We start from the raw sequence: 15,893 nt of genomic DNA on the forward strand, positions 1-15,893 counted from the left end.
AACATACAGGCTCTAAAAACCCCGTAAGTGGCTTTGACTGCGGCATGTAGGCCTCAGCCCTCTGGGAGCTGTAGAGGTCAATGGTCTGAAACAGGCTCGGAGTCACAGAGGGCACTATAGTGCGTTTTAAAATCCTTTTCTTAATCCTTAAATATTATCGTCAGCGACAAGAAAATTCTTGCCATTGTTGTTATTAAAAAGTATTTCAGCCAATAAAGCTTTTGCTTTCACTGTGCTGTCAGAAGTCTAATCTCTCCCTCATTTCTTAAATGCTCTCTCTCAATCACACACGCTTCCTCTCTCTCTAACACAGACACACATTCATTCTTCCATTAGGAACATAACACTTTAAGGCTGTTTTGTCACTTTGTGCTTTATAGCGATTCACCCTGAGGCACTGATAGCCCTCTGACCAAAAGAGGGGGAGGTTACTCTCCCTCTTTATCTCTCTCCGTTGATTTCATGGCCTCCACCTCTAACAGTGTGAATCTTTGTATCTGGCATGATTTCATGTCAGTTTAAATGATTTCCAGCAGGCTGACTTTAATGGCTTTCAGGTATCATTTTCTTCCCACAGCAGTGAGTCAGTCAGTTTCCTTTTTTATTTATTGCTTAAAGTTTTCAGGAGCCAGACCACACAGGATTTGTTTGGCAGACTCCTGATCGACCTCTGTCATTAAGGTTTTTGTTTTCATGATCACATCTGTCAGTTGTTTTTTCCATCAATGGGTTAATCCTTTTGTCTATCGTGAAAATATTGAAAATGGCCAATACAAACTCCCAAATTGGAAGAAGATATATGGTTTAGCCAACAGTTCAAAACCCAAATATGTTCAATCTACAGTGATATAAAACAGAAAAACACAACAAATCCTCACGTTTCAGAAGCTGGAGCCAAACGATATTTGCCAGTCTTCGTTCATAAATGAATTAACCCCCTAAAGCTCAATGGCATCTGTCATTACAAACTCATGCTGTGAAGCCAAACACTGTCCAAAACCACAGAACTTCATTTTAAAGAGGAGATTTAAAAGTTTCCCAATATACCAAATAGGCCAGACTGAAATGTGGAGAAATGTCTATAAAATTATGCATAAAACATCCAGAGCATTTCCATTGGATAGAATGATGCAGGGATGAAAACCATGGAATATTTCAGTCATTGTAAACATCATGCAGCTTCAGTGGAGAGCTGGAGCAGGGGCAGCTTCGAATAATAAAACAACTTTAACGATACTTAGGGGTGATTGAAACGAGAAGACCACTGAATTACGGGGTGAATTTGAATCACCAGAGTTCTTGTTGATTCATTTTTCTGTTTCTACCACATCACTATTAAGACTGCTACATTCAGTACATCATTTAGGGTGGTAAAGGTACATTGTACAATAAATGCAATGTCTCTGTGTGTACTGCATTTATATGGTTGTGGTATGTATGGATATTAATGCCTGTGTGTGTAATTTATTTCACTCCAGGCCCACTACTCATACACTCTCACTTAGAGACTGATGCTCCTCCAAGTAGGCCGGCTGGTGGCCCGGGGCTGGATTTTGGTTGCAGGCTGGGAGCATGGTGCTGCAAACAGGGGGGACTGGGTGTGTGGCTTTGTCAAGGCCCATCAGCATCCTTGCTCTACTTACTCTGCATCAACACTTAAGGGTTTATGTGCGTGTGTGTGTGTGAGAGAGAGAGAGAGAGAGAGCAATGGGGGTTGCAAGCAAAAGAACATGCTGCCATAAGGGTTTTGGATGAGACGAGACGTATTGTGTGTATCTGTGTGTGAGCGCATGTGTGTGTGTATGTGATAAAAAAATGGAAAGGTTCTTATTCTGCCGAGTCTGTGTGTGTGTGTGCTTGTGTGTGTGTGTTTGTATCACGGTGGTCCTGGGGCCTTTATTACTACAGTCTTGTTGGTTCAGTGGACTTAAAGAAGGCAGAGGTCTATTTTTTCTCTTTCTTCTGTGTGTGTGTGTGTGTGTGTGTGTGTGTGTGTGCGCGCTGGACTCATACAAGCACAAGTCTTTGTGCTATGCATGTTGGACATTTGTTGAGGAGTGACCTAAATCTGTCTGCCATCATTACCTAACAAGAAGACGGAGAGAAAAGCAAGTCACAAATAAACACACGCAAACACACTTATGTGTATGTACACACACACGCACACTGACAAGCGAGCACACGCATGCATGCGTGCGCACACACACACACACACACATGCACACACAAGACATTAATTATTTGAGAAAGTATGTAGGAGGTCCTGCTCAAAAGACACTTGATGGCAATTTTTATAGAAATGATGACGAACCCTATACAGATTCGTGGAACTGTCTCAATTACAGGAATGGTCAGCCCTTCTTTACAATGAGATCATTCAGGAAAAAACTGGCTAATTGGCCAAAGATCCACTCAAAGGATGCTGAGGGATTGAGAACATTTGCTGATTTCCTACATGCATGTCAGGAAGCCTTGTGTTAAAGGTCTTGATATTTGAATGACTGCGAAGAAAATCAGAAGTTGGTTCAAAAGTTACCTGACTGGGCAGCATCAAGGTGAAACTCACACAAGCTATGAAAGACGAGCAGGAATTTCCAAACTTCCAGGATTTTGTCACCTTCATGTTAATGGCAGTAGAGATTGTCTGTAATCCTATTACCTCCGCTCATCAGTCACCTACAGAGATACACCATCTTAAAAAAAATAAAGACAAAATTCAGTGTTGCAGAGACTAAAAATCAAGTGCAGTCAACAACAAGTTCAAAGTCCATGCTTGCTCTGTCAAGAAACATCACCTGCACAGCTGTCCTGAGTTCAGAGGGAAATCTCTGGATGACAGATGAAGATGTGTGGAAGGAAAGCAGGCTGCTATCGTTGCCTCAAACCAGGCCATAGTGAAAAAGATTGCCGGCACAGACACTCATGTGACACCTGTAAAGGAAGACATCCAACCTCTCTCCACGTCAAGAGCTGCCAAACCAGTGTCAGCCTCTGATCAAAGCACCGTAGATGAAACAGCTTCCACGTTGTCTCTCAGTGTGGAGACTGAGGAGCCATCTACCAACACTTCCATGATTGTACAGGTGTGGGTATATTTGCATCAGCAATCCAAATGTGGAAATGCTTGTTTATGCAATGCTGGCTAACTTCTGGACCCCCAGAAGTTAGCCATAGCCTGCAAACCAAAGCACATCCTGTAAGGCTGAAGCTAACTACCATGGTTGGAAAGGATGCATTAATGCACAGTGAAAGGGTCTCAGGTCTCAGAGTGCGAGGTTACAACAATACCTCATTGATCTCTTACACCAAAGATTGCATACCAGTAAATCGAACAGACATTCCTACCTGTGAAACATCTAAGCACAATAGCAGATGAAAGTCCATTACAACTAGAGTGTGAAGTTGGTCTTTTAATAGGGCACTGACACCACAGCAAGTAATCCTGGGAGGATATAACAAACCCTATACAGTTCACACAGATCCAATACAGGAGTATTGTAGGCTGTTCATCACCTCACCATGACTCAGCAATCATCACCAACATGTACTGCTTGCTGCGTGCTGTTAAAGATCTTCCTCTATGACTCCATCAGATGCCATCAAGGTTCTTGAGTTTGACTTCAAAGATGCCAGTAATCATGGCAAGACTGTTTCTCAGGATAATGTCCTCTTCTGGAATATGTGAAAGGATGGTGTTCATGTCCCCTTCTTTTTTTCTTTCTTTTTTTTTTTTTACTTGTGTAACCTTTATGTGCATTTGACATATTCATACATTAAGTCATATGATATCTGATATAACATGAACATTAATACAAAGTAAAGTGTTTTGTATGTGAGCACAGAGCACCAGAGTCAATCCTAAAACAATGGAGGATTTTGTTTTGTGTTCAGCAGAGAAAGTCATTCCTGTTATAGATCTGTCTTTTAATTGTTGTCCAATAAGAAACATACAGTATTTTTCCACTATCCAAGTTAATTTTCAGGCGCTATATTGGACGTTTTTTTCCAAATTCAGGACCCTATTATAAACTACAACACACACTCTTCTGTGTCTTTTTAGATGTGTCTTGGGTGAATGTGCAGATGTGTGAATTGCACAGATGGGTGCGTACCCTGTAGAACAGAGGAATGTTGTTGAACAGGTAGGGGTAGGCGAAGGCAACAACACAAAGAAATTTGCTGAACCATGGACTCAGGGAATCTCTTGTCATGATTATATTGTAGAATTGGTAAGCCAAGCCTGGAGTAGTAGGCCAGGCTGGTGCAGATGAAAGTGTTGAGCACAGCTCGACGCAGACAGATAAATGCAGCATGAGAGCAGGAAGATCAGCAAAGGCCAGGTGATGGAGTCCTGCCATCAGCACAACCGTCACAAGTTTCCAAAGGAAGTACCAGGCTCAGGATGCAGTCAGTGGCTGAGCTGCCAGATTGTCGGTACCCAGAGATGATGCTGTCCTTTGGGAACTTGATTTATGGTGAATACTCATGGTAATCTGATGAGACTGAGCATGATTGTCAAGGTTGTCTGTTGCTGTCTGGAGGGCAATTTGAACTGAGGTCACCCCCTTCAAAGAATATAGGTCCAAATAATAAGGAACTAGCCATTGTCTGGTTCAGTTAAGAGTGGTATTAAGAGGTATATCCCCCACCATGGTCAATGGGTTGTCTGAGACTGCACAAGTTTGTGTGTAACAACAGATAGATGCTAGAGAATATAGCACTACTGGAGTGTACCATTGAAGTAAAGCCAACACTGGAGAAACTTCTGATTTCAAATCTGCCTGTAGGACCGTGTAGCCAGAGACTAGGCATGACATACTGTTCACAGTTGCTTCCCTTTATGACCCATTGGAGTTTGCTGCTAGTTTATGACTCACTGGGAAAAAGGTGCTGCAAGAAATGTGTAGGAATGGCATAGGCTGGGAGTCCGTGCTCCTCAGTGAACTGCAACCAGTGTTGCAACGCTGAAAAAGTTATGTTGCAAATTTGGAGAAAATCAACATACCTTGTTGCTATGTGCAAGCTGACTTTGGGCAAATCTTGAGAAGACAGCTACACCACATCTCCGATGCAAGCACACATGGTTATGGCCAGTGTTCGGATGGAAGACAAGAGGAGAATGGAAAAAATGTGCCCTTGTTATAGAAAACTCCAGAGTAGCACCTATTAAGGTCACAACAATCCCCAGGTTAGAGTTAACAGCAGCTGTTGTCTCAGTTTCAGCAAGCAATATCCTAAAGGAGCAGCTTGGTTTCAAGACATCGATCAATACTTCTGGACTGGCTCCAAAGTGGTTTTGGGGTACATCAACAACCAGGCACGTTTCTTCCACACATTTGTGTCAAATAGGATACAGAAGATACATCTCTGCACAACTCCCCAGCAGTGGAGATATACTCCTTCTGACAAAAACCCTGCACACCTTGCCTCAAGAGGTTCAAGTACAAGTGAGTTTCTTACATCAAACTGGTTTACAGGGCCTCAGTTCTTATGGGAGAAACAGACATCCCAATTGGAAACCCTGAAGTCAAAAGGGTTCTGATACTAAATTTACGAACTACAAAGCAAGCTGGTTTCTCAGAACGCTTGTCAAAGTTTTCTTCATGGTATAAAGTCACGAAAGCTGTTGCATGTATCCTCCAGCATGACAAAAGTGACAATTCAACAGGCCACAGCACTGACCGGGGGTGACAGAAAGACAGACTTACAGAAAAAGTGTATCCTGAGGAGATAATCAAGTTGCTTGGTAAGGGAACTTTTTGGCTTTTGTTGACCAAGAAGGGTTCCTCAAGGTGGAAAGATGACTGGAAAACGCGTCTCTCCCTACCTCACAGAGACATTACCCGAATGATATTAGCTCACTATCATCAGCAGGTTCAACATCAAGGTACGGTCTAACCATCAATGAGATTAGATCAAATTAATACTAGATTCCAGGTTTCGGTGGGGCAGTCGCAGATTGTGTGCATCGGTGTGTTAAATGTTGGAAACTCAGGAGATTCGCAGAAGAACAACAAATGGCAGATTTGCCACCAGAGCATGCAGATCCATCACCACCAGTCACCTATTGTGGAACGGACTGCTTTGATCCGTTTTCCACTAAGCAAGAATACACGGTGTACAAGCGATACAGTCTCCTTGTGTAAGCTAGCTAAATTGCTATTGTTTATCCAGAGACACTGTGTATACATTTTCTTTACATTAATGTTAGAGGATATTTATTTTATATTATATTTAATATTTAATTTGAATACATAAGATTATTTTGACCACACATTTCAAATTCAAAGGAACCATCAGTTCAGAGTAAGACCAATATTCAGCTGAGGATTCTACAACTCGTCCATATGTTCACTCATGAAACTCCACAGCACTGCATCGCCCTCTGATCACCTGCGCTCAGCCCTCAGTCAGCTGTTACCTCGTTACCCCTGCCCTGCTGGGGAGGAGCTTGTCTGCACAACATTATTTATTTAGGATTACTGAAAAGTGGCCTAAGCTGAGCCTGGCCCTCTGCCTGTGTGCGGATGTGTGTGTGAATGTGTGTGTGGATAGAAAGATTAAGACTCTTTTATGGGTCAGTGGCCACTGTTGCTCCTGGCTAATTACGGACTTAAAACACGTACTCACACGCGTGCGCTTTCCCTCCTGAACACACACTCAGATACACACACACAGCATATCTCCTCTCTCTCTTTCTCTCCCTCTCTCTCGGACTGCACTGTGCTATCACCATGGTAACACCAGATTGAGAGACTTTTCACTGCACCGATTGCTCAATTGTTATCTCTATTTCTCTCTCTCTCTTATTCCTCTGTCTGTCTCTCTATTATTCTGTCCTTCCACCCTGCTGTGTTTTCTGACGTGCACTCTTGCATCGTCAGCGTGTGATATTGACCATCCAACACACACCCACACACACACACACACACACACACACAATGATCTGCACGCAGAGAAGAGGGTGCAGCTCTTCACTCTCAATCTCACACTTCCACTACTTTCTCTTCAGGCTCACCTAACACGGCTGGTGGTGTGACGCGCTAACTCTTCCTGCCCAGCATGGCTGTGTCACTGTGGTTCCTGGGGGTGTGTGTGCTCAGTCTGGCTCACGTCGCCCCTTCCAGCCAAGGTAAGCGTCACGGCACTGAGTTGTTGATCCTGACACACCAATCAGCAGGTTAAATCACAAAAATCGTAAAGCAATAGAGCTATAGATCATTCTCATTTGCTACTCAAATATAAATCATTGTTTTTGCAAGACGTGAAGATGAACTCAGCCCACTGACTCCAAAGAAAGGCAAAGTCATCTTGGCAAAGTTTGGGAAATGGTGTGACCTAAATGAACAAAAGATTAGTTGAACATTTGAAGTATACAGCTTGCCAAAGGGAGTGTTTCAGAAGCAATCAAGTCATTCAGCACCACAGACAGTTAGAGTGCACAGGCAGCATACTGATCACACTGACGGGTTTGGCTGGGTTTAATCCTGATACAGCAAAAACCTTTTCATGTGTACATGATACTCCAGATGATGTGAACATCATCTTAACCGGATTAAAGTAGGGTAATGTGATTTTCTCTAATAACCCTGGTTTACATGGCTTAATATAACAGTCAGGTGACTTTGCACACAGAGGTGTGGATGAGAGAGATCCAGCTTTCAAATGAAAGAAAATAAAAGTCTTATACTTGTCATTCTGCATTTACCGAGCATCTGACAGCCAGTATAAGCTTCATCCTCCCCACTGACTAAAAACACAAGATATTGTGATGTACCTACACATCGCATCACATGAAGGTGTCACAGTGGAGGTGCGGTGTGATTTATGTCATTAATCACACTCTCTCTGCATCTGGGGATCCTTCCAGTGTAAGCTTTCACACATGTGCATTTTAAAGATTAAATTAAATCACACACAGTGCTCACAGTGCCAGAATGTTCGGTGTGTTTCAACTATCTAGTGCTTACATCAAATACAGGCATGGGCATGATTTGATTAAGGCAATCAGTGTAAAGTGTTTAGATATGTGTGACATTTCGTATATAATTGGGGAATTATTAGTGTGTGTATCAACATACCAGCTCATGATGCTGCACGGCTGATTTCATCTGTAAAACAGGTGATCAAGGGGAAACTCAAACGATTTTACATATAACGCTATGTATCCTTATCATCAGTGTACTTCTCAGACTGGGAAAAATGGTTTTATAATGTCACAGTGTCTTTCGAGGGATTTTTTTAAAGTCTGCAAAAATAACCCAGATGATGTCATCAGTGTTTGCTCAGCCCAGGCTTTTAGACCACAAATTTATAACAGCCACATACAAAGGAAGTCAGGATAGCTCAGCCTCTGCGGCAATTTGGCCAGATGGCTATCCACCACTGAGTCCTGACTGAAATACCTCAACAACTGTTACATGGATTATCATGAAATTTTGTACAGACATTTATGGTGCCCTGACAATGAATCTTTATTACTTTGGTGACGTGTTGACACCATGAGGTTCACATTTGTTGATGTAGAATGTCTTAAAAACTATTGGGTGGGTTCCAAAAGAATTTGGTAATTTTGGGGTTTAGTGTGAGTATGTTAGTTTTGTTACTGTGAGTTTATTAACATTCTGACTTTAGCATTTAGCTCAAAGTACCACTCGTGCAAAAGTTTAAATTCACAGAGCATAACATGGCTGTCGACTCTTCGTCTTGTTTAAACTCTGTCCCCCAACTTCTGTAGTGTAACATCATTGTGATTGACCCTGGTGCAAATATTTTTCTTGTGCATGGGCAAGAAGTCTTAGTGTCAAATTTATCAACATTACTCTAACATCCTGGACTCATAGCACCACATCAACCTTGAAACATCTCAACTATCTTAAACCAGCTAATACTAACAAATCATCACAAAGCTAGTTTACAGTGAGGCGGTAAGCACTTCAGAAATAGCCATCAAGAAAAGCACAACAACTCATAATAGGTCTACACAGTATGAGTGAATGGATCACACATTCACTTGGATTTACAGAATTCATCATCAGTGACACAGCAGCCAAAACCTTATCACACAGATTACAGAGTTGCGCATTTACCAGCATGAGAGGTAACAATGACACTGCTGTGGATTTAAATCCCCGATCCTGCTCCATAAAAAAGAGACACTTGCTTACCCATTAGGAGTTCATCCGCTGGGCCCCGCACTCAGCAAAGTCATTAACATCACGGCTGAAGTCCAAATTCCTGCCTCTGTTGTTCTCTATTGAGAGTGTAGCTAGTCCAGCTAACGTTAGCCTCCGGCTGCACGTCAACATTGCTAGCATTCGATGGACTTATCGCACAGTCAGTAAAAACGTGATGAATGTCGTCAATTCAGCAGTAAAGTCCTCATGTTTTCTTCTGCACTTCCTTTTCTGTGCGTCGCTTCTTGTTTGGGCTTGCCACACTTTTAGCTACTAACTGAATCTTCCATTAGCTGAAGAAAACTCGCTTCATCCTAAACGGTTGAGAAAAAAGTAATGTAAATTGTACAGGTTACCTCAAATGACAGGCAGCGAGCTCATTGGTCAGATTAGGATTTCCCAGCAAGCCTTACTTCTTAATTTTTGAGAAGAAAATAACCAGATTCAACAAACAGTGAGTAGAAATAAAATTTATTTTCAATAAAACATGAAGTTTGAAACTGTTCAATAAGGGTAATAAAAACATAAGAGACTATGACTCAGAAACAATAAAAGTGATGGTACCCTGACAGTTACTAGATCCCGCTGCGGTAAAATAATGTGTGATATAAGGTAATGTCATTACATAGTAATGCTAATTCAGGAGGGATAACAAAGTTCGACAAGTATGTTAAAATGAATCGTTTAATACTACAGACTTTACTCAAGCAAACTAATCACGACTTAAATAGGTTTTTGTTTCAAGTATACCCCTATGAAAAGATCCTGTCAAGACATTCACTAGCCTAGTGAAATCTGTAGAATATAATTACACATTCTTGAAAATGTCTCTTTTATTTCTTGTCTTTTTCCTACTCCCATCTTTCAACCTCTGCCTCACCCCCTCCCGTCTTCCCCACCTCTGTCCCTCATGAGCAGCTATGTCCCGGGCTGCCATGCCGTTCGGGCTGCTGCGCAGGGAGCTGGCATGCGAGGGTTACCCCATCGAGCTACGCTGCCCAGGAAGTGACGTCGTGATGGTGGAAACTGCCAACTACGGACGCACCGACGACAAGATATGTGACGCAGACCCCTTCCAGATGGAGAACACACAGTGTTACCTCCCTGACGCACTGAAGATTATGGCCCAGAGGTGTGTGTGTGCGCGCGCTGGGTTATACATCCACTGTTTACTGTGTTTATGTAATAGCTTGAATTATTTAGCAAAGACACATATTGTCATGTAATTCTTTTGCTATTTTGAGGATGTGGCAGTTTTTTGAAAGCAGTTCAACTAATCAATGAGACCATCTACGGTTTCGTATATGCAGCATGTGTGCACTGCTGCACAACATACATGTGGATTCATGTAAGAGGAAACGTTAGACGAAGCCAGTGCTTGTATTGTAAGTCATGTGTACATGCAAGTGCAGTAATCTCTCCATCTGAGTCTGAGTGCCTGGCTGCACCATTAGCTGTGTACTCAGCGATGTTTTCCTAGAAGAACTGATCAATATTCACCGAGTGGGAGTGGGAGAGGGAGAGTAGACAAATGGATTGTCCTTTGCTTCCCCTTTCCTGTCTGTTAATCACTCTCCCTCCCTTATTTGTTCTCTCACTCCATCATCCCTTTCACTGATCCATCCATCCATCTGCTGTTCTCCAGGTGTAACAACAGGACTCAGTGTGTGGTGGTCGCAGGGGTCGACGTGTTCCCAGACCCCTGTCCTGGAACATACAAGTACCTGGAGATCCAGTATGAGTGTGTCCCTTACAGTGAGTATTCATATATATATATATATATATGTATATAAACACACACATAAACACACATACATACATATACACACAAACAGGATTACACACAAATATGTGTATGTGCACGCAAAACACAGATATTTAACCAATTTTTGTCTAGCTACATTTTAGGTGTGTCTTTTTGTTCTTATAACCTCTGATGTCGACTGTTTCCCTGAGAGATTGATGGATAGAAAAGATTTTTTTTTCTCAGGGAGTTTTTGTGTGCATGTGTGCGTGTGTGTGTGTTTGTGTGTGTAAAATACAAAAAGAAAGTTGGATGGAGAAAGTACAGAGAGAGAAACTGTAGGACATTTGCATACTGTATGTCTTCTGTGTGTGTGTGTATGCGAGAGTGTGCGTATGCACTTGCGCGTGCATGCGTGTGTTTTCTTTTCCAGATTCACGCCACAGGAGTTGCTCTCTTTTCTCCACAGGAGCCTGATTGAGGGAAGGAGAGATCAGGGGAGGTGGAGGGAGGGAAAGGGGGAGGATGGGGCGGTAGGGGAGGAGAGGAGAGAAGAGGAGTATGCTGGGTCTCTTTTGTGGTTCTTTTTTCTTTTATGTAAACTATAATGTTTGTGGTGAGAATGAGTTCCAAAGTCTTTATCTGTGCAATTCTTTCTTTCTTTCTTTCTTTCTTTCTTTCTTTCTTTTTCTTTCTTTCTTTTTCTTTCTTTCTTTTTCTCTTTCTTTCTTTCTTTCTTTCTTCGCTTGCTTGCTTTCTCTCTTTCCTTTCTCTCTTGCTTGCTTTCTTGCTTTTCTTTACTTCCCTTCTTTCACCCTCTGACTTCTCTTTCTTTCTCTCCCTCTTTTTTTTCCTATGCTTGAGTAGAAGTGGACCAAAAAGGTAAAGACAATATATTGTAGCATCTTGATCTCTCCTTACCCCCAACCCCTCTCTTTCCTCTCCTTCTCTTCCTCTCTCCTACCATCTCTCTCTTCCTCTTACCCTAGGACGTTGTTTCGTAGTCATGCTGGATGTTGCCCCCCTTTTTTCATTTCCTACTCGGTTCTTTTTTTTCCCCATTTTATCCATCTCTTGTTGTATGGAAACCCGTCCTTTTATCCAGTTTTATCCAGGTTCTGCACCTAGTCTCTCTTATTCTTGTCTCTCTTTCTATTTCTCTCCAGTTTCTTCCTCTCTTGCTCCTGGTCGATCTCTCTGTCTCTTGTTTCTCTCCCTCGGTCTCTCTGCGCACACAAACATAAACATAATCTTCTTTTTACCCTCTCTCTGCTCTATTTCCTGTCCACACACAAGCACGCTTTCTTTCTTTCTTTCTTTCTTTCTTTCTTTCTTTCTTTCTTTCTTTCTTTCTTTCTTTCTGACTTTCTGACTTTCTTTCTTGTCCACTCATCCTCCTCATGCTTATTTTCCCTTTTCTTCCCTTATAGGAAGAGCCCCTTATTTATCTTCATAGGAAAAATAAGACCAAATGTGTGTGATTGTATATCCGTCTGGATGTGTGCTTACCAAGCACTGCTTATGTGTGTGAGTGTGTGTGCATGCCTATTTGCATGCCAGTGTGAGACTGTACAGTATACATATGTGTCCATACAGTTATTGACATGTGGGTGGACCAATTGTTGTGCTCGGTGTAACTAACTTGCCCTCTCATTCACTTCAAGGCAAAATTTAGCCCCGCCTTCTGCGTCCCTGATTCTACCTCACACTCTTCACTCTTTTTGCACTAACCCACCCACACACACACACACACACACACACACACACACACACATGCAATCACACACAAAGCACACAAATACACTCACACACCTTTCATTGCAGTGTCCCTGTTGTATTACTCACCACACACACACTAACAGTGTGTGAGTACACTTTTACGTCTCTTCTGTTGCTTGCCTCTCAAGATCAGCACAGGTGTTTTAAATCCCTCTCTCTTTTTCTCTTCATTCTTTTTTCTTACTCTCGCCGCACCAACTGCATCTAACGCAATCCATTTTTCATGCATCGATCAATTTTCTTCCCGCACCTGCCTCCACTCGTCGTTCCACTCTTTTCTCACGTCCCTCCCTGGTCTTCTTTTTCCCTCCCTCTTTCTCTTCCTTCTTACATCCTGCTACCCCTCCTAACTCCCGTCTTCCAGTTTTCGTGTGTCCTGGCTCACTGCTCAGCATCCAGCCCGCATCCTCGCTCCTGGAGGCGGAGCATCAGTCAGGTGCATGGTGTAAGGACCCGTTGCAAGCTGGTGACAGGCTGTACGTCATGCCATGGACACCGTACAGGACAGAGGTGCTGTATGAGTACGCCTCCTGGGACGACTACCGCCAAAACAGAATCACCACCACCTATAAGTGAGTAGGGCCTTTAATGAACTTTTCTCAGTTAATAATATCAATAACTAATTTATTTAAAACGTGTAGATAGGTACGTGGACTACATATTTTCTATCACTGTCCTAGGTTGCCTAGCCGTGTGGACGGTACAGGCTTTGTGGTGTATGACGGCGCCGTGTTTTACAACAAGGAGCGGACGCGCAATCTGGTCAAGTATGACCTGCGGACTCGCATAAAGAGTGGCGAGGCAGTAGTGGTCAATGCCAACTACCATGACACCTCGCCTTACCGCTGGGGAGGAAAGTCAGACATCGATCTGGCAGTGGACGAGAACGGCCTTTGGGTGATCTACTCTACTGAAGCCAATAATGGACGCATTGTGGTCAGCCAGGTAGGCGGAATGATAGCAGATCAATGATTGGAAAGAGGGGGAAAGGAAGGGTTTCATTAATAGCTCAGTTCTCTCATCTCCTATGTCTTCTCCTTCTCCTCCTCCTTCTCCTGCAGGTGAACCCGTACACCCTGCGCTTTGAGGGTACGTGGGCCACAGGCTTTGACAAACGTGGGGCGAGCAACGCCTTCATGGCCTGTGGCGTGCTCTACGCCGTCCGTTCCGTCTTCCAGGATGATGAAGGGCAAGCGGACGGCCGGGCTGGCAGCGACATGGTGGTTTACGCCTACGACACCAGCCGTGGACAGGAGCTGCCCGTTCAGATACCATTCCCCAACCCTTACCAGTACATCTCCTCCATAGACTACAACCCCAGAGACAACCAGCTGTACGTGTGGAATAACTATTACGTGCTGAGATACCCGCTACAGTTCACTCCGCCACCGCCCACTAAAGGTTTGCAGAGCAAGCGCAGATGTGTAATTGGACATATGTGATGAATCCAGAGAGTTACCGGTGTTTTTGTCCCTTCAGGTCCCCTCTCGTCTCTGATGACGACCGTCCGCTCCTACACAGCTACTGTCGCGTTGACCCCGGTGCGGCCGTCAGCTTCTCACCCGATTGGCGTCATCAATCGAGGGCCCTTTGACCAGCGGCCGATCACAGCCATGGTCCCCCTGACTCCACGCCCTCCTCTGCGTGTCCCCTTGGCCCCTGGGGGTCCCGGTCAGGTGGGCGGATGTGAAGGTCGTGTCGCACGAGGCGTACAGTGGCCCCCCACCCTGAAGGGCGAGACAGTGGAGAGGCCCTGCCCTAAAGGGTCACTGGGTAGGTGTGGTGCTTGTGAGTATGTGCAGATGTGAGCGTGCCAGTCTGTGTGTTACGTTGTGTGTGCGTGCGTGTGTGTGAAATTTTCATGTGTGTTTCTGTATCTCGTTTCCCTTTGAAATGTAGTCAGGTGTCCTCTCTTTGAACTTGCCTTCAGATGAGACACAAGAAGAAATAGAGAGCTTATTGTGTTGAGGGGAGGTGGGTTCATCAACTCTTCCTCTCGCTGTGCAGCTGTCTTCCTCAGCCCAGTGCTCCCTCTGAGGAGAGGCTGTTATGCAGATTATGTAGATAAGCCTGCGGTGCATTTTGCCTCGTCCTAATCATGCTGGACTTGGGTTTAGCACAGAGGTGATGATCGCACCGGGGCATTATGTAATCTTAAAAATTGTTTTTATAACTGAAAACAGGTATAGCTTTTGTCTTATGCTTGCACATAATTTGCAGAAATTGTCTATACTAGACGCTCTAGTTCTGTGTGTCAGTAAATATCTTATAAACAAAATAGAAATATATCAACATTGAAACAGATCAGATGAAGCGCTACACTGCTGCTCTGCTGAGTCTTTTAGCCTCTTTTAGCCCGTAGTTTTGTTCTGACAGTACATTTACTGTGACTGCTTTTGTCAGGAGATGATGAACACCAAAACAAAGCTGAAAGGAGAGTGAATATTGTACTTATATTCATCAGGTGGACACAAGCATGACTCCAAATGAATACTAATGTTGCTCCATGTTTCTTGGATGTATAAATCAGCTGTTTGTTTTTTTTGCTAACACTTTAACTATAACATTATAAAATGCTAATTTGTTCAAGGTCTGTATTTTTTTTCTTCACCTTAGTATAAAGTTTTTATAAAGTGGCAAAAAATTCTTTTATCGCAGCTTCACATTTTGTATGAAAAGCTAAAGCAAAAATCAAACACTATTGTTCATATCCGTTACTTTGACTCCAAAAGACACAAATTTCGTTTTTCATTTGTATCATTTCGTGTTAATGAAAATTCCATAAAGTGACAGTTCGTCTAAACAACACAATGTGCTCCCAAAAAATGTTGTACCAAAATGTTGTTAGAGTTTTTGGGCTGCATGTGAGGTTTAAAGTTGCAGGGGAAAATAAGTGTAAGGAGAAACAGAAGACACAAACCACCTCAGGTCCTGTAAAACATCATCCCGTCTGTCTCTGCAGGTATAGCCTCCTATCAGTGCATGTCGTCTCCAGTGGGTTGGAGCTCCAGAGGGCCTGACCTTTCCAACTGCACCTCTCCCTGGGTCAGCCAAATTGCACAGAAGGTTAGTCTCACACAAACACTCATAAATACACACAAAGACACACGCTGTGCAAATGCCCTAAAACCAGTCAGCAAGCACTTCCCTCTTAAATGTTAAGATATTTGACATTATAAACACCCCCGCCCCCC

At 43.3% G+C, this 15,893-nt stretch overlaps 1 protein-coding gene across 1 annotated transcript in view; it reads left to right on the forward strand.

Annotated features, from left to right (window-relative positions):
* The window catches only part of adgrl1b (adhesion G protein-coupled receptor L1b), a 29,443-nt gene that overhangs the window by 4,765 nt on the left and 8,785 nt on the right, over nucleotides 1-15,893 (forward strand). Inside the window, 8 exon segments of the mRNA XM_087177773.1 lie at nucleotides 7,013-7,132; nucleotides 10,095-10,308; nucleotides 10,822-10,931; nucleotides 13,064-13,271; nucleotides 13,380-13,644; nucleotides 13,761-14,100; nucleotides 14,179-14,472; nucleotides 15,662-15,765. Of these exon segments, the coding sequence (XP_087033899.1) occupies nucleotides 7,063-7,132; nucleotides 10,095-10,308; nucleotides 10,822-10,931; nucleotides 13,064-13,271; nucleotides 13,380-13,644; nucleotides 13,761-14,100; nucleotides 14,179-14,472; nucleotides 15,662-15,765 (1,605 nt within the window). The 5' untranslated portion in view covers nucleotides 7,013-7,062.

This window comes from Seriola lalandi, unplaced genomic scaffold (assembly GCF_002814215.2).
Source record: "Seriola lalandi dorsalis isolate HSWRI2012SDOR001 ecotype SW California unplaced genomic scaffold, Sedor1 jcf7180002054654, whole genome shotgun sequence".
Taxonomy (NCBI): domain Eukaryota; kingdom Metazoa; phylum Chordata; class Actinopteri; order Carangiformes; family Carangidae; genus Seriola; species Seriola lalandi.